Source organism: Oncorhynchus mykiss, chromosome 10, assembly GCF_057628025.1.
Source record: "Oncorhynchus mykiss isolate SJ-2025 chromosome 10, ASM5762802v1, whole genome shotgun sequence".
In the NCBI taxonomy this organism is placed as follows: Eukaryota; Metazoa; Chordata; class Actinopteri; order Salmoniformes; family Salmonidae; genus Oncorhynchus; species Oncorhynchus mykiss.
In genome coordinates, this window is record NC_143031.1 from 70,030,727 (window position 1) to 70,047,557 (window position 16,831).

Genomic DNA, 16,831 nt, shown 5'->3' on the forward strand with positions numbered 1-16,831 from the left:
CCCATGATGTCAAGCAAAGAGGCACTGAGTTTGAAGGTAGACCTTGAAATACATCCACAAGTACACCTCCAATTGACTCAAATGTCAACTGTATTTGCATCTCTCTCTGTGAATGTTGTCTTTCTTGGTTGCTGTCACTGACACAGTAACTCACATCTTCAGTTACTTTGTGATTGGCAGAGGTTTGATCAGCTAGCATTTTGAAACTAGACTGTTTTTCTTTCTAATTTGAAGGAATTCTTATTTAATCGTTTGAAGGCAGACTGCTCAGTGGGAGTCTGGGAGTAAAGATAGTCTACACTATTATTAGCAGCCTGTTTATCCCATGTAACGGACAATAACTCATGTTAAAAATGAACGGCTTCATTCTTTCTCTTTTTCTAAATCAGACACACTATGAATTCATAGATCAACTGTGCTTGTACGTGATGGCAGTCTCAATGGAATTATTATAAATTGTATTCCATGTTGTAGCTGCGGCCCTTGATAGGCTTCAGAATTGGGTTTTCATAACCGATACAGATATGAATAAAAAAAATGGATAGGTAAGTATGTGGTAAAAAGAAAATGATAACTGATTGTTGGGTCAGAACTCAAACAGCCTGACACTGCAGAAACAGACACCGTACGCTACTGAGAACGAAGACTGTTAATGCTATGATGTCATTCACGCTCCGCTGTAGCACTGTAACCGTGGCGATGGGGACGGTAGAGGGGCTGGGAAGGGGGAGCTTAGTCTGATGGCTGACCTGTTATATGGGATCAAAGGGGAAGGGAGGACAAGCCGTGCTAAGAGGGAGGGAAACGATGGGCTCGCTCAAGCTTGACACCTCTCCTCCAGGGTGTGTGTGTGTGTGTGTGTGTGTGTGTGTGTACACAGGAGAAAAAAATGTGTGAACAGTACCAGTTTATGTACAGTATGAAGGTGTTTACGTGTGAGCAAGTGTGTGTATGTTTTTAATCACAGTGATTTCAGCTGATATTCAACGCAGTCCATTGAGTTCCTGTAAAAGGCTCTATAAAACCAGTGAGATCAGTATACAGTCCATACAAGTTTCCCTCTTTGTGGTTTCAGGGTGACCTTTCTATGACCCAATATTGGAGCTGTCTATTTTAAAAGCTGCTCTAGTTGACTCATTTGGCCAGCATAGGGGTGTGTTTGTGTGTGTTGTCTGTCTATGATATGTGTACCTGTGAGTGTTGATAAGCTGTGTGTGTGGTTTTCTTTCTGCTGGTATTACTGTTTCCCATGGTAACATGGCACATAAAACCTGTTTAATCCACACCAGGCCTGAGCTCAGATCAGTCAACAGACTCAAGCCCGCTGTCCTTGAGCTCAGTGTGGATGTATGTTGTTGCCAAACATGTATGCGTTGGGGTGTTTGTGCGTCTCTCTCTAGGTTTCTTTCCATCTGTCTACAGTGTAATTGTGTCTGCCTGTGTGTGACTCTGAGTGTGTCTGTGCAGTTCAGCTCTGTCTGCCTGTGATGTTGGGTGTGTCTGTGCAGCTCTGTCTGTTGGGTGTGTCTGTGCAGCTCTGTCTGTTGGGTGTGTCTGTGCAGCTCTGTCTGTTGGGTGTGTCTGTGCAGCTCTGTCTGTTGGGTGTGTCTGTGCAGCTCTGTCTGTTGGGTGTGTCTGTGCAGCTCTGTCTGTTGGGTGTGTCTGTGCAGCTCTGTCTGTTGGGTGTGTCTGTGCAGCTCTGTCTGTTGGGTGTGTCTGTGCAGCTCTGTCTGATGGGTGTGTCTGTGCAGCTCTGTCTGTTGGGTGTGTCTGTGCAGCTCTGTCTGATGGGTGTGTCTGTGCAGCTCTGTCTGTTGGGTGTGTCTGTGCAGCTCTGTCTGATGGGTGTGTCTGTGCAGCTCTGTCTGTTGGGTGTGTCTGTGCAGCTCTGTCTGATGGGTGTGTCTGTGCAGCTCTGTCTGCCTGTGATGTTTGTTGCGCTTGTGAAAGTGTTTTTGTGTATTTTCTGGGTGAGTCTTGCATTAGTCATAAGTGATGTCAACAGAAGCGTTGTGTCATTCGTATGGATGTTGTTTCAGAACGTGAATGTGAGAGCTTGTGCCTATGCACCACTCTTGGCTATACCCCTTGCCATGTTACCAGGGTCTCGTTAATTCCAGCAGCCACAATGTTTAGCTGATGTTTAGGCCGAGGTATGTCTAGTTTTTTTGTGCTCTAGGGCAAAGGTGTCTAGATGGAATTTGTATTTGTGGTCCTGAGAACCTTGTTTATGTCATACTGAGATTTACTGTCAGGGCCCAGGTCTGTCAGGGCCCAGGTCTGTCAGGGCCCAGGTCTGTCAGGGCCCAGGTCTGTCAGGGCCCAGGTCTGTCAGGGCCCAGGTCTTTCAGAATCTGTGCAGAAGATCTAGGAGCTGCTCCAGGCCCTCCTTGGTTGGGGACAGAAGCACTAGATTATCAGCAAACAGTAGATATTTGACTTCAGAATGAAGTAGGGTGAGGCCGGGTGTTGCAGACTGTTCTAGTGCCCTCGCCAATTCTTTGATATATATGTTGAAGAGGGTGGGGCTTAAGCTGCAACCCAACGGCCCTGAGGAAAGAAATGTGTGTGTTTTTTGCCAATTTTAACAGCACACTTGTTGTTTGTGTACATGGATTTTATAATGTCGTATGTTTTTTTTCCCCACACCACTTTTTATGTATTTGTGTAGCAGACCCTCATGCCAAATTGAGTCAAAAGTTTTTTTTTTTTTAAATCAACAAAGCATGAGAAGACTTTGCCTTTGTTTTGGTTTGTTTGTTTGTCAATTAGGGGTCTGTTATTTGGTAAAAAGCCAATTTGACATTTGCTCAGTACATTGTTTTTGCTGAGGAAATGTACAAGTCTGCTGTTAATGATAATGCAGAGGATTTTCCCAAGGTTGCTGTTGACGCATATCCCATGGGAGTTATTTTGGGGATTGGAGTGATCAGCCCTTGGTTCCAAATATTGGGGAAGATGCCAGAGCTGAGGAAGATATTAAAGAGTTTACATATAGCCAATTGGAATTTGTGGTCTGTGTATTTGATCATTTCATTTAAGATACCATCAACACCACAGGCCTTTTAGGGTTGGAGGGTTTGTATTTTGTCCTGTAACTCATTCAAGGTTATTGGAGAATCCAATGGGTTCTGGTAGTATTTAATAGTTGATTCTAGGATTTGTATTTGATCATGTACAGTATATATTTTTGCAGTTTGTTAAAGAGCCAAAAATATTGGGGAAGTGGTTTATCCATACATCTCTGTTTTGGATAGATAACTCTTTGTGTTGTTTGTTTAGAGTTTTCCAATTTTCCCAGAAGTGGTTAGATTCTATGGATTCTTTAATTACATTGAGCTTATTTCTGACGAGCTGTTCCTTCTTTTTCTATAGTGTATTTCTGTTTTAGTGATTCACCATAGTGAAGCTGTAGGCTCAGGTTTTCTGGGTCTCTGTTTTTGGTTGGATAGGTTTGCATTCTTCATCAAACCGCTTGTCAATGTTGTTAATTTTCTTAGGTTGTCTGCTTGAACTTTTTTGATTGGATAGGGAAGCTGAGAGGTCAAATATACTGTTTAGCTTTTCTACTATGAGGTTTACACCTTCACTATTACAGTGAAACATTTTGTCCAGGAAATTGTCGAAGGGGTCGAATTAATTTTTTGGTAGATTTCCATACTACTCTCTATAGCATTTCTTAATATTATTCAGCTCCTTTGGATTTGATGCCTCATGATTGAGCAAAGCTCTGTTCAAGTAGAGTGTGATTTTGCTGTGATCTGATAGGGGTGTCAGTGGACTGATTGTGATTCTCTCTCTCTCTCTCTCCCCTTGCCTTTGCCCCCTCTCTCTCTCGTTCCTCTCTCTCTCTCGTTCCTCTCTCTCTCTCGTTCCTCTCTCTCGTTCCCCCTCTCTCTCTCTCTCGTTCCCCTCTCTTTCCTCTCTCTCTCACTGACTGTTTTGCTTTCCTCCTCTCTTCTACAACGTCAGACTCTCAATCTCTCTCTCTCGTTCCTCTCTCTCTCTCGTCCCCCCCCTCTCTCGTCCCCCCCCCCTCTCTTTCTCTCTCTCTCGTTCCCCTCTCCTCTCTCTCTTTCCTCTCTCTCTCTCACTATGACTGTTTTGCTTTCTTCCTCTCTTCCACACCATCAAACTCTCAGAATCTCTCTCTCCTCTCTTGCATGCTCTCATTTTCTCTCCAGTTGCCTCTCTCTCTTCCTCCTCCCCCTCTCCCTCCCTCCTTCCTTCTCGCTGGTCGCTCTCCAGCCGCCAAGCAGCAGCGCACAGCAGCAGCGGTTGCGGCAGTCGCTCTCTTTCCTTTCAGTCTGTCCTCAGACAGTTTTTGCTTCCGCCGTGTGTGTGTGTGTGTACCTGCTGGTATGCACCAGAGGGGAGCGGGGAAAGGGGCGCGGATATAACGTTACGCGGACTACAGGAGACTACGGAGGATATGAAGGGAGGATACTCTGGAGAACAGTGAGTAGAAGGACTACTCAACCCTCTCTGTAGCCTAGCTCTGTCTCTGTCTGGGGAAGACTGGCCACAATACTGGGGGAATGTAAGTGGCTTCCTCCTCTTCGCTTTACTGCGTGTGGGTGTGTGCGTGTGTGCGTGCGTGTGTGCGTGCGTGCGTGTGTGTGTGGTCAGAAGCATGTCAGAGAGTTAGTATAGTTTTAGATTACATTTGTGCCTGCTTGATGGTGTGTGTGTGTAGCCTTTGTGCAGTTTACAATACATGTGTTGTATGATTATGACTAATCCCTGCAGTAATGGAGAGTACCGGAGGACAACTATCCACCCACAACACACATACATCTGTATACCAAATGCATACAGGACCCACAACACACAGTTATTCTCCCATTTGGTAATGCTCTGTCACCCCCAGTATAGGAGGTTCAGTAGAACTAGGGTATTGGAGGAAGACCATTTAGCTCAGCTGTAATAGAGGGGATGCTCTGGCCTTCAGCACTCCAAACACTACTTTGACCTGCCCATGTTTATGTTGTGTTGTGTGCTAGACAAACTGTTTGCAATGCTACTTTCTGTTGACGAAGGAGTGGGTGTGATTTGTGGGTGTGATTTGTGGGTGTGGTTTGTGGGTGTGGTTTGTGGGTGTGATTTGTGGGTGTGATTTGTGGGTGTGATTTGTGGGTGTGATCGGTGGGCGTGATCGGTGGGCGTGACTGTGTGTTTGCTGCCGGGGGGGCAGAGTGTGTGATGCAGTTTTTATAGAAGTGGGGGGGTTGTTTTGCAAGTGTGTTGGTCTATTTTTTATAGGAGAGTGTGTGTGCGAGCGTGTGCATGTTCTTGTGTGTTGTTAGCAAGATTGGTGTGTGATGGGTGATCTGCCGTGTTCCTTTTCAAAAGACAGCAAAGGAGAGCATAGGTAAAGTTTCTTTCTACCCCTGAACATGAGTGGGGCAATGAGTGAGGAGAGATGTCGAGAGAAAGGGAGAGAGCGATCGGAGTGAGACCATCATAATCAGTCCTCCCTGATGCTGGAAGAGAATGAATGAAGAGCATCATTTGTCTCCCTCTCTTTTCTCCCTCTTCGTCTCTTCTTATTTTCTTTGATCCTGTGTTAGATTCCAGCTCCCTGGAGCTTCATTACATTTTAAGCTGTAGTCGTGAAGACTTAGAAAAAGATGCTAAGGAATGGATTTCCGTGGCTATTTACCAGACGGCTCGTTTTGGACCAGGTAATGACTACATGCGTTAGTGTGCGTTCCAAATAGCACCCTATTCAGTGGACTACTTTTGATAGTGCTCTGGTCAAAAGTAGTGCACTATATTGGGAACAGGGTGCCTTTTGGGACTCAACAAGTGCATAGGGATATTATAATGGTCAACCTCAAGCTGTTTTTCTGAGAAACCCCCTATTCCAGCTCTTATTAGTGACTGGTGTGCACAGTGCAGACATTTGAGAGTGCTGTGTTCTCCGAGCCTATTGGTCCCGGTCAGAAATAGTGCACTAGGGAAAAGATTGCCATTTGGGATGAAAAATGTCTCCACAGGTCTCTGGCCTTGTGTCGGGTTCTGTGTAGCAGGGTGCTGTGTTAGAAGAATGGTTCAGTGTATGGCTGTTAGGAGCCCACAGGGCTCTGGGCTGTAGTAGTGTGGTGTTGTTCTCTGTGTGTGTGTGTGTGTGTGTGTGTGTTCAAAGGTCAGCAGACAGGATGTGCCCTTTTTTTATCAGATACAGGGGGACTGCTCAGGGCGACGAGTGGGACAAGATGAAGGAGAGTGAGTGTGATGGGGAGAGAATGATAGAGAGAGAGAGTTATAGGGGGAGGGAGAGAGAGAGGGTGGTAGAGGGAGAGGAAGGGTGGTAGGGGGAGAGGAAGGGTGGTAGGGGGAGAGGAAGGGTGGTAGGGGGAGAGAGGGTGGTAGGGGGAGAGAGGGTGGTAGGGGGAGAGAGGGTGGTAGGGGGAGAGAGGGTGGTAGGGGGAGAGAGGGTGGTAGGGGGAGAGAGGGGCTAGGGAGGGAGGGAGAGAGAGAGGGAGAGAGAGAGAGGGAGGGAGAGGGAGGGAGAGAGAGGGAGAGAGAGGGAGAGAGAGGGAGAGAGAGAGAGAGAGAGAGAGAGAGAGAGAGAGAGAGAGAGAGAGAGAGAGAGAGAGAGAGAGAGAGAGAGGGTGGTGGGGGGGGAGAGAGAGAGAGGGTGGTGGGGGGGGGAGAGAGAGAGGGTGGTGGGGGGGGGGGGAGAGAGAGGGTGGTGGGGGGGGAGAGAGAGAGGGTGGTGGGGGGGAGAGAGAGAGAGAGAGGGTGGTGGGGGGGGGAGAGAGAGAGAGGGTGGTGGGGGGGGGAGAGAGAGAGAGAGGGTGGTGGGGGGGGAGAGAGAGAGAGGGTGGTGGGGGGGGAGAGAGAGAGAGAGAGAGGGTGGTGGGGGGGGAGAGAGAGAGAGAGAGAGAGAGGGTGGTAGAGAGAGAGAGAGAGGGTGGTAGAGAGAGAGAGAGAGAGGGTGGTAGAGAGAGAGAGAGAGAGGGTGGTAGGGAGAGAGAGAGGGTTGTAGGGAGAGAGAGAGGGTTGTAGGGAGAGAGAGAGGGTTGTAGGGAGAGAGAGAGGGTTGTAGGGAGAGAGAGAGAGGTAGGGGGAGAGGGAAGGTGGTAGGGGGAGAGAGGGAGGGTGGGAGAGAGGGTGGTAGGGGGAGAGAGGGAGGGTGGGAGAGAGGGTGGTAGGGGAGAGAGAGAGAGAGAGGGTGGTAGAGGGAGAGAGAGAGAGAGAGGGTGGTAGAGGGAGAGAGGGTGGTAGAGAGAGAGAGAGAGAGGGTGGTAGGGAGAGAGAGGGTTGTAGGGAGAGAGAGAGAGGTAGGGGGAGAGAGGGAAGGTGGTAGGGGGAGAGAGGGAGGGTGGGAGAGAGGGTGGTAGGGGGAGAGAGAGAGGGTGGTAGGGGGAGAGAGGGAAGGTGGTAGGGGGAGAGAGAGAGGGAGGGTGGGAGAGAGGGTGGTAGGGGGAGAGAGAGAGAAGGTGGTAGGGGGAGAGAGGGAGGGTGGGAGAGAGAGAGAGAGAGAGAGAGAGAGAGAGAGGGTGGTAGGGTAGGAGGAGATGGAGAGGGTGGTAGGGGGAGAGAGAGAGAGGGTGGTAGGGGGAGAGAGAGAGAGGGTGTAGAAGTTGTAGAAGGAAAGAGTTGTAGGGAGACAGAGAATGCACTCAAATTATACGGGAGGGAGGGAGGGATAACAAAATGCAAGACTTGAACAAAAGTTGATGTCAACCCAAATCGATAACTCATTACATCTAAACTAGGAACCGTATACAGGGTCAGCGTGGCTGGCTAAGAGCTGTCCTGAGCTTGTCCCGTGGCACGCTATAGTAGGAATGGCAGCTCTGGGGGCATTCTCTCCTCTCGCTCTTTCTCTGTATTTGTCTCTTCCTGTCACACATGCTTATCCACCTGGGGATATCATAGGACATTTGACCCTGTCATTAAAACCCTGCCGTGTGACAGGGGACCAGTGCTGATGACAGATGAGGAACTCCTGCCTCCATGACGACAGGGTCCAATCGTATGAGGGGTTACTGATACAGTATGTGCCCTGTGTAATGGCCATTAACATTTTAACACATGTCTTAAAAACCCTCTACTAAGCTATATGGCATTGTTTTAAGAAGGTAATATCAAGGATCTGGATAAGAGAGTCTGGTAAATGACTAAAATGTTTATTATTTAATAGTTCAATACGCATATATGGATATGTAAGAAGATTTAAGAGAAAAATACAGATTGTTAAATGCTCACAGGCAGTCAACATGACAAGTAGATTTTATTTGCTAGCATTGTGAATCACTGAAGATATTGAAAACTTTTGCTTAATTGAACTATGAGATGAACAGATGTCTTAGTAGAACTATGAGATGAACATATGTCTTAGTAGAACTATGAGATGAACAGGTGTCTTAGTAGAATTATGAGATGAACAGATGTCTTAGTAGATCTATGAGATGAACAGATCTCTTAGTAGAACTATGAGATGAACAGATGTCTTAGTAGAACTATGAGATGAACAGATGTCTTAGTAGAACTATGAGATGAACAGATGTCTTAGTAGATCTATGAGATGAACAGATCTCTTAGTAGAACTATGAGATGAACAGATCTCTTAGTAGATCTATGAGATGAACAGATCTCTTAGTAGATCTATGAGATGAACAGATCTCTTAGTAGAACTATGAGATGAACAGATGTCTTAGTAGATCTATGAGATGAACAGATCTCTTAGTAGAACTATGAGATGAACAGATCTCTTAGTAGATCTATGAGATGAACAGATCTCTTAGTAGATCTATGAGATGAACAGATCTCTTAGTAGAACTATGAGATGAACAGATGTCTTCGATGTATTTTCTCTGTACTTTTCTCTGACATGTTCCAGTCTGTTTGTAATTGAGAGCATTGAGACTAAATGCTAAACTAAAGGCTCATCAGAAAAGGTTCAGTGTTTAACACAAAGGCCGTGAGTGGCAGACAAGTAGAGTTCCAATACCACAGGATCTGAGACAGTGAAAAAGACACACGCGCACACACACACACACTGTTAGCCTCATTATCTACATAAGAATAGAGTTGTTAATTAATTGTGGATGAATTATCGAGGGGGTTGGCCTTTGTTTTTGTCTTAACTCAGACTGTCTTTGAGGTGTGTGTGTGTGCGCGTGGTAGAGCATCTCTTGGCGTGGTGAGCTCAGTGCCCACCTGCTCTAATGTAACAAAGCGAGTGAGTGTCTGTAAGGCAAACAGTGTGGAAGTGTGTGTAAGGCAGACGGGTGTGAAAGAGAACGGGATGAGGTGCATGTCAGTGTGTATGCACATCAAGCTTGCAGCACCTGGGTGTCCTCAGCAGTGTGTGTGCGTCCATGAGCTTGCTTGGTCTGAAACCCCTTTGACTGGGGATGTTCTCTGTATAAATGGAGTCGAAAGTCTAGGCCTGGTCTTGTTTTAGAACAATGGTGTTTTTAAAGGGGCAATGTTGAAATAATAACACAGTCGATCCCCGCCCCTGTTTCGGTAAAAGCCGAGGGATGCGGCTGGAGAAATGTAACCACTCTCAAATAGTGTTTGTTTACGTTTACTTTGTTTTACAAACTAAAGTCTCGTGTAATTGGTCAGCTGCTCAGTTAACCCAGAACTAAAGTCTCATGTAATTGGTCAGCTGCTCAGTTCTGGGTCCATACGTGTTAAGAGAAGAGATGCAAGAACGAAGAGGGGAACCAGAACGAGGAGATCTTTGCAAGTTACTGGCAAGTCTGTGGGCCGAATATCCCCTCCCCTTCGGAGATTTAAAAGATGATAACACCTGCAAAATGTGTCCAAATAACAAGTGACAAAAAACCCAAACACCGGAACGGATGCTGCTCGGTGTCTCCCTCTCCCCATTCTGTCATGATAGATCTACCACAGATATATTGGTAGTCTGTCCACGAGAGAATCGAGTAAAACAAGCGTATATTTTGGGTTCTGATGGGGTACAACAGCTGAACTAAGCTCATGAGGCTTTTAGCAGTTATATTCTTCCAGAATCAATGGGTATATATATCATTAATTTAATGGATGTAGTAACTGCAGATTGTCCCTTTTTTTTAATTGGAGAGGCTTGCTTTACAGCAAGGCAGAGGTTGAGTTTGCTATTGGGTGGGTTCGCAATCGTTTTTTTCTAATGTGTCTTTCCAGCATTTCACCTGTTTCTGTGCTTCCAAAGGCCACAGCAAAGGTTGTTGATATATTGCAGCCTACTCCGGTGTGCTTTGAATACATTTTGGATTTTGTAGCAATGTAGGCAGGGCAGTCAGAGTGCGGCTTGAACCCGCAACTCTGAGGGTCAAGCACACTACCACCTGTGCCATAAAGGTCGACCTCTTGGCAGGAGCGTAAATGCACTCACCTATAGGGCGCCAGCAGTATCAGTAAATGTCCATTCGGATTTCAATACTAATGGTAATTAGCTGTAAGATGACTTGAATGCTATCATCATGCTAATGATTGGCTGTTAACTGACTTGATGTATGCTACTGAACTAGCATTCTAACGCCTGACTGCTGTCTTTGTTCTCTGTCCACAGAGCAGTTTCCTGGGCAGCGCTACGTTCTCCGTTAGCGACCTGCTGAGGTCAAAGGACGATCAGCTGACCCTCAATCTAAGGTGAGTGAACATTGCTCTCTCCTCTTTCTCAACTCTACCTCTCTCCTCTTTCTCAACTCTACCTCTTTCTCAACGCTACCTCTTTCTCAACGCTACCTCTCTCCTCTTCTCAACTCTACCTCTTTCGCAACTCTACCTCTTTCGTAACTCTACCTCTTTCGCAACTCTACCTCTTTCGCAACTACCTCTTTCGCAACTCTACCTCTTTCTCAACTCTACCTCTTTCGCAACTCTACCTCTTTCGCAACTACCTCTTTCGCAACTCTACCTCTTTCTCAACTCTACCTCTTTCTCAACGCTACCTCTTTCTCAACTCTACCTCTTTCTCAACTCTACCTCTTTCTCAACTCTACCTCTCTCCTCTTTCTCAACTCTACCTCTTTCTCAACGCTACCTCTCTCCTCTTCTCAGCTCTACCTATTTCTCAACGCTACCTCTTTCTCAACGCTACCTCTTTCTCAACGCTACCTCTTTCTCAACGCTACCTCTTTCTCAACGCTACCTCTTTCTCAACGCTACCTCTTTCTCAACGCTACCTCTTTCTCAACGCTACCTCTTTCTCAACGCTACCTCTTTCTCAACGCTACCTCTTTCTCAACGCTACCTCTTCCTCAACGCTACCTCTTTCTCAACGCTACCTCTTTCTCAACGCTACCTCTTTCTCAACGCTACCTCTTTCTCAACTCTACCTCTTTCGCAACGCTACCTCTTTCTCAACGCTACCTCTTTCTCAATGCTACCTCTTTCTCAACGCTACCTCTTTCGCAACGCTACCTCTTTCTCAACTCTCCTCTTTCTCAATTCTACCTCTCTCCTCTTTCTCAATTCTACCTCTTTCCACTTTCCCAAATACCTCTTTCTCAATTCTACCTCTCTCCGCTTTCTCAACTCCTTTCTCTTTCTTTCTTTATTCATTTATTTCTCAACTCTCAGACCCTGAATGCCTTTGCACTGCTCTTAATGGTTTTCTTTGATCGGTAATTGATGGTTGAAGGCCAGTGCTGATCTCTTTGCGCTCTTGTTTTTTTCCCTCCTAACCGTTGGAGGTTAAAGTCAAATATTTTTGAATAGATGTGGGTAGCTGTATTTTCTATACATGGACTTTAAAGTAAGACTAACTCTTCAATAGAACTTGTTTTTATCTCTTGATCTTACCTTTTAACTGATCTTGTCTGTTTCCTTGTCCTGACGTTTGGAGGCTGGTGTTATTCTTTTTCTATCCGCAGGCTTTAAAGTAAGACTAACTCTTCAGTTGTTGGACCTTCAAACGTCTGTATTTTTCTGTATATTGTTAAAATCCAAGGGCCTTAGCAACCATGGTATTGGAATGATGCAAGTAGTTGTCTGCCCTATTTGCCAGACAACCCAGGGCTAGACAATGCAGTTTTGTTAGCTGGTCAATTACATGGTATCAGAGGTGTGGTAGGGCAAAGAGATTGAGAGAGCGATTAAAAGAGACTGACGGAGAGACCGACAGAGAGAAAATAGTCAGAGACAAAGGATAAAGAAAGAGAGAGTGAGAGAGAGCACCTGGAGGATGATGGGAGGTCAGAGAGGTAGTTCCCATGGGAATAAAGACACCTGTTAGAGCACAGAACACCCCCATACCAAGCATGCATGTGTGTCATGGGGATGAAAAAAAAGCTGGTGAGAAAAGAAAGTCCACAGTCTAGCTACTGAGATGCAATTATAAGCCTGGCTTGGCTGCTACTGCAGCTACTGTTGCTGCTCCTGCTACTGTTGCTGCTACTGCTGCTACTTCAGCATAATCAGACAGACTGTGGGTGTTTCACTGAAAATGGGTTTATTTCTCAGTCTCTTTGGCTCTTCTGTCTGCCCTTTTTCACTCTCTCTTTTTCTCTTCTGTCGTTCTTTTCCACCGCTCCGTTATTCTTTCTCATTTCCTGAAGGTGAGCACGGGTCCCTGGCCATAATTGTCACTGGTATGATTGACAGCGCTACTCGCCGCCACGAGGGAGGGAGATTATGCAGCTGGCGTGTGTGTGTCTGTGTGTCTGTCTTTCTATATGTCTGTCTTTCTGTGCAACAAGATCTCACAGTTTGGCCAATTTGACTTCAGATTCCGACATTTGACAATGTTTGTCCAAACGTCAAATTTCGAAATTGCAACAAATGTCAAATGTTGACGTGTTTTGGACAGTCTGAGTTGCTCCGCTGCTATCGGCAGGGCCTTGCGGCTGGTTAAGTTACATTAATTCCAAATGGTTAAGTTAAGAGGTTAATAGTTCAGGTTTGGGAGAGGGTTAAAACAAAAACAACTCCATGGTTAAGTTTAGCCTATAATTCCGAATTGTTAAGGTTTGGGATAGCCCATCAGCCACAACCACTGTTCACAACGCCCAAGCAGACTTGATGGTAATAGTGCTCACTGTTGCCCGTAGTGCCCGGTTTTGAAGGCATCTCCCGACGTCCTGGGTACCTGGAGTGATGTCTAATTTCGAAGTGGATCTTGAGTGACCTGGCTGGTGTGTGTGTGTGAGCTTGTGTCTGAGCGCGTCCACTGTACTGCAAACAAACACCAGCCAAGGCCCAATGATTGATCCGTTTGATAATGCTGATTCTGATGAAAGGATGGACGTCATAGTGGTGCTTTTTACAAGCTAAAAGGGTACTCTGTGGCAATGTGTTCCCGTAAAGTGGAGGGAGAACATTGACTGTGTTGTCTTAGTGTTTGGCCCACCGAGTTGCGAGCACACACACACACACACACACACACACACACACACACACACGCCCTGCGGAGTGTCATTTTCTAATTGCACTGAACGAGGGATGAAAGAACACACACAACCTAGGAAAGTTCCTTTAATCCCCAACAGAAAGAGAGACTGGGCAACAACTGGGGGCTCATCTACACTACCCTGTAAATTGAATTTGAGTCTGTTGCGGTGGTGGAGGCCTATCGGTGTATGGGTTGGAGGTTTTGGGATGTTCTTTGTGGCGATTTTACCTCTCAAGTTTAAAACTCTCAAATTACAACTCTTTAGCTTTTGAAAGAGTTTAGAAATATCAGTGTTACTTTCTTCATCCCCGGGTTGATCTCGCAATGGGCAACTTTAGGAGGAAGTCATTTTATTTGGTCAACAGATACACCCTTGAGGATGTGGTGGTAATGTTGATGGTCAAGGCAGAATGGCCCACAGCTGAAAGTCTATTCTGTACTGTGGAATACAAGGCTGCTACTGTAGTCCTCTGGAGACCTAATGCCTTGTTATACCAGTCAGGTGGTGTTATGTTGTTGTCTGATAGGATGGCCCAGATTCTTGTTTCCTCATGTCTCCCTATGGAAATTTACTCTTGTGCACGCATACTCTCATTTGCATATCTCTCTCTCTCGTTCTCAAGCTCTCTCTCACACGCTCTCTCTCCAATATGCTGTTTGGTTTGGTAGCTCATCCACTGAGGAGGGATTTTCAAAGGCGAAAGCAGCCATGAGTCTTTGTGATCCATCCTCTGTTGTTGGGTTCAAGCCAGTGATTCAGATTTTCTCCTACTCTCCAAGCCGCTCAAAGACAACAGCGCTGGTTTCGACTATGAGAACAGAGAACAGCAGGCATATGTATTCTACAGCTTGTTAAGAGGAGTCTACAGTTTGCTGTATGGAGGGTTATTGTCAAGCAGTAGCTCAGTTCGCTAACTACCTTTCTCTACTGAGAGAAACTGGACAAATTTTCTTTCAGAAGACAGAACAGTTGTTCCTCCCTCAGAGCTGTTTGAAACCAGCTCGCCATTGACGTAGTTCTCGTCTTAATAAGGTCTGGATTTACACGGGGTCCTTAAGCAAATATATATGTGAAATTGGTATTTGATGTTTGACCCGGGGGAGTTTGTTTTTCCCTTCCACTTCTATGAAGTTCACCACCTAAGGGACATGTTTTTATAGACAGGAGAAGTCTACGCTATTGAATTTGAACTTCAGGCTCTCAAATCCTACGGCTTCTTATTTCACACTCATTACTTCTTCATTTCATCTCTCGCTCTCTACCTCTCTCTCTTTCTCTCTTTCTCTCTCTCAGCCTCAGCAAATGGAAGGACTTTAATGTCAGGCTTGTTGGAATGTTTGTCACAAGTCGTTTGTTTTGCCCCCAGTCAGAACTGGGAGCCCATCCAGGTTGGATTTGGGTCACTATTCTGGAGCTTTTTGACAGTGTCAGGTCCACTGACTGTGAAGGTTTTTTTTTTAACCAGGTAGGCTAGTTGAGAACAAGTTCTCATTTGCAACTGCGACCTGGCCAAGATAAGGCATAGCAGTGTGCACAGACAACACAGAGTTACACATGGAGTAAACAATTAACAAGTCAATAACACAGTAGAAAAAAAGGGGAGTCTATATATACATTGTGTGCAAAAGGCATGAGGTAGGCAAATAATTACAATTATGCAGATTAACACTGGAGTGATAAATGATCAGATGGTTATGTACAGGTAGAGATATTGGTGTGCAAAAGAGCAGAAAAATAAAAATAAATAAATAAAAACAGTATGGGGATGAGGTAGGTGAAAATGGGTGGGCTATTTACCAATAGACTATGTACAGCTGCAGCGATCGGTTAGCTGCTCAGATAGCAGATGTTTGAAGTTGGTGAGGGAGATAAAAGTCTCCAACTTCAGCGATTTTTGCAATTCGTTCCAGTCACAGGCAGCAGAGAACTGGAACGAAAGGCGGCCAAATGAGGTGTTGGCTTTAGGGATGATCAGTGAGATATACCTGCTGGAGCGCGTGCTACGGATGGGTGTTGCCATCGTAACCAGTGAACTGAGATAAGGCGGAGCTTTACCTAGCATGGACTTGTAGATGACCTGGAGCCAGTGGGTCTGGCGACGAATATGTAGCGAGGGCCAGCCGACTAGAGCATACAAGTCGCAGTGGTGGGTGGTATAAGGTGCTTTAGTGACAAAACGGATGGCACTGTGATAAACTGCATCCAGTTTGCTGAGTAGAGTGTTGGAAGCAATTTTGTAGATGACGTCGCCGAAGTCGAGGATCGGTAGGATAGTCAGTTTTACTAGGGTAAGTTTGGCGGCGTGAGTGAAGGAGGCTTTGTTGCGGAATAGAAAGCCGACTCTTGATTTGATTTTCGATTGGAGATGTTTGATATGGGTCTGGAAGGAGAGTTTAGAGTCTAGCCAGACACCTAGGTACTTATAGATGTCCACATATTCAAGGTCGGAACCATCCAGGGTGGTGATGCTGGTCAGGCGTGCGGGTGCAGGCAGCGAACGGTTGAAAAGCATGCATTTGGTTTTACTAGCGTTTAAGAGCAGTTGGAGGCCACGGAAGGAGTGCTGTATGGCATTGAAGCTCGTTTGGAGGTTAGATAGCACAGTGTCCAAGGACGGGCCGGAAGTATATAGAATGGTGTCGTCTGCGTAGAGGTGGATCAGGGAATCGCCCGCAGCATGAGAAACATCATTGATATATACAGAGAAAAGAGTCGGCCCGAGAATTGAACCCTGTGGCACCCCCATAGAGACTGCCAGAGGACCGGACAGCATGCCCTCCGATTTGACACACTGAACTCTGTCTGCAAAGTAATTGGTGAACCAGGCAAGGCAGTCATCCGAAAAACCGAGGCTACTGAGTCTGCCGATAAGAATACGGTGATTGACAGAGTCGAAAGCCTTGGCAAGGTCTATGAAGACGGCTGCACAGTACTGTCTTTTATCGATGGCGGTTATGATATCGTTTAGTACCTTGAGCGTGGCTGAGGTACACCTGTGACCGGCTCGGAAACCAGATTGCACAGCGGAGAAGGTACGGTGGGATTCAAGATGGTCAGTGACCTGTTTGTTGACTTGGCTTTCGAAGACCTTAGATAGGCAGGGCAGGATGGATATAGGTCTGTAACAGTTTGGGTCCAGGGTGTCGCCCCCTTTGAAGAGGGGGATGACTGCGGCAGCTTTCCAATCCTTGGGGATCTCAGACGATATGAAAGAGAGGTTGAACAGGCTGGTAATAGGGGTTGCGACAATGGCGGCGGATAGTTTCAGGAATAGAGGGTCCAGATTGTCCAGCCCAGCTGATTTGTACGGGTCCAGGTTTTGCAGCTCTTTCAGGACATCTGCTATCTGGATTTGGGTAAAGGAGAACCTGGAGAGGCTTGGGCGAGTAGCTGCGGGGGGGGGGGAGCTGTTGTCCGAGGTTGGAGTAGCCAGGCGGAAGGCATGGCCAGCCGTTGAGAAATGCTTGTTG

General features: G+C 46.3%; 1 protein-coding gene across 18 annotated transcripts in view; it reads left to right on the plus strand.

Moving 5' to 3' along the window:
- The window catches only part of LOC110498435 (type II inositol 3,4-bisphosphate 4-phosphatase), a 258,204-nt gene that overhangs the window by 99,974 nt on the left and 141,399 nt on the right, over positions 1 to 16,831 (plus strand). For 12 of the 18 annotated variants that reach the window (XR_016483906.1, XR_016483907.1, XM_036933671.2 and 9 more), the window contains one exon: positions 10,538 to 10,617. Coding sequence is in view for 8 of the 18 variants with exons in the window: in XM_036933671.2 (XP_036789566.1) it covers positions 10,538 to 10,617 (80 nt within the window). In the remaining 10 variants the exon portion in view is untranslated. Of the gene's footprint in view, positions 1 to 3,932; positions 4,541 to 10,537; positions 10,618 to 16,831 lie in introns of those variants that run through there. The other 6 variants (XR_016483909.1, XM_090187692.1, XM_090187689.1 and 3 more) reach the window with 3 other exon arrangements.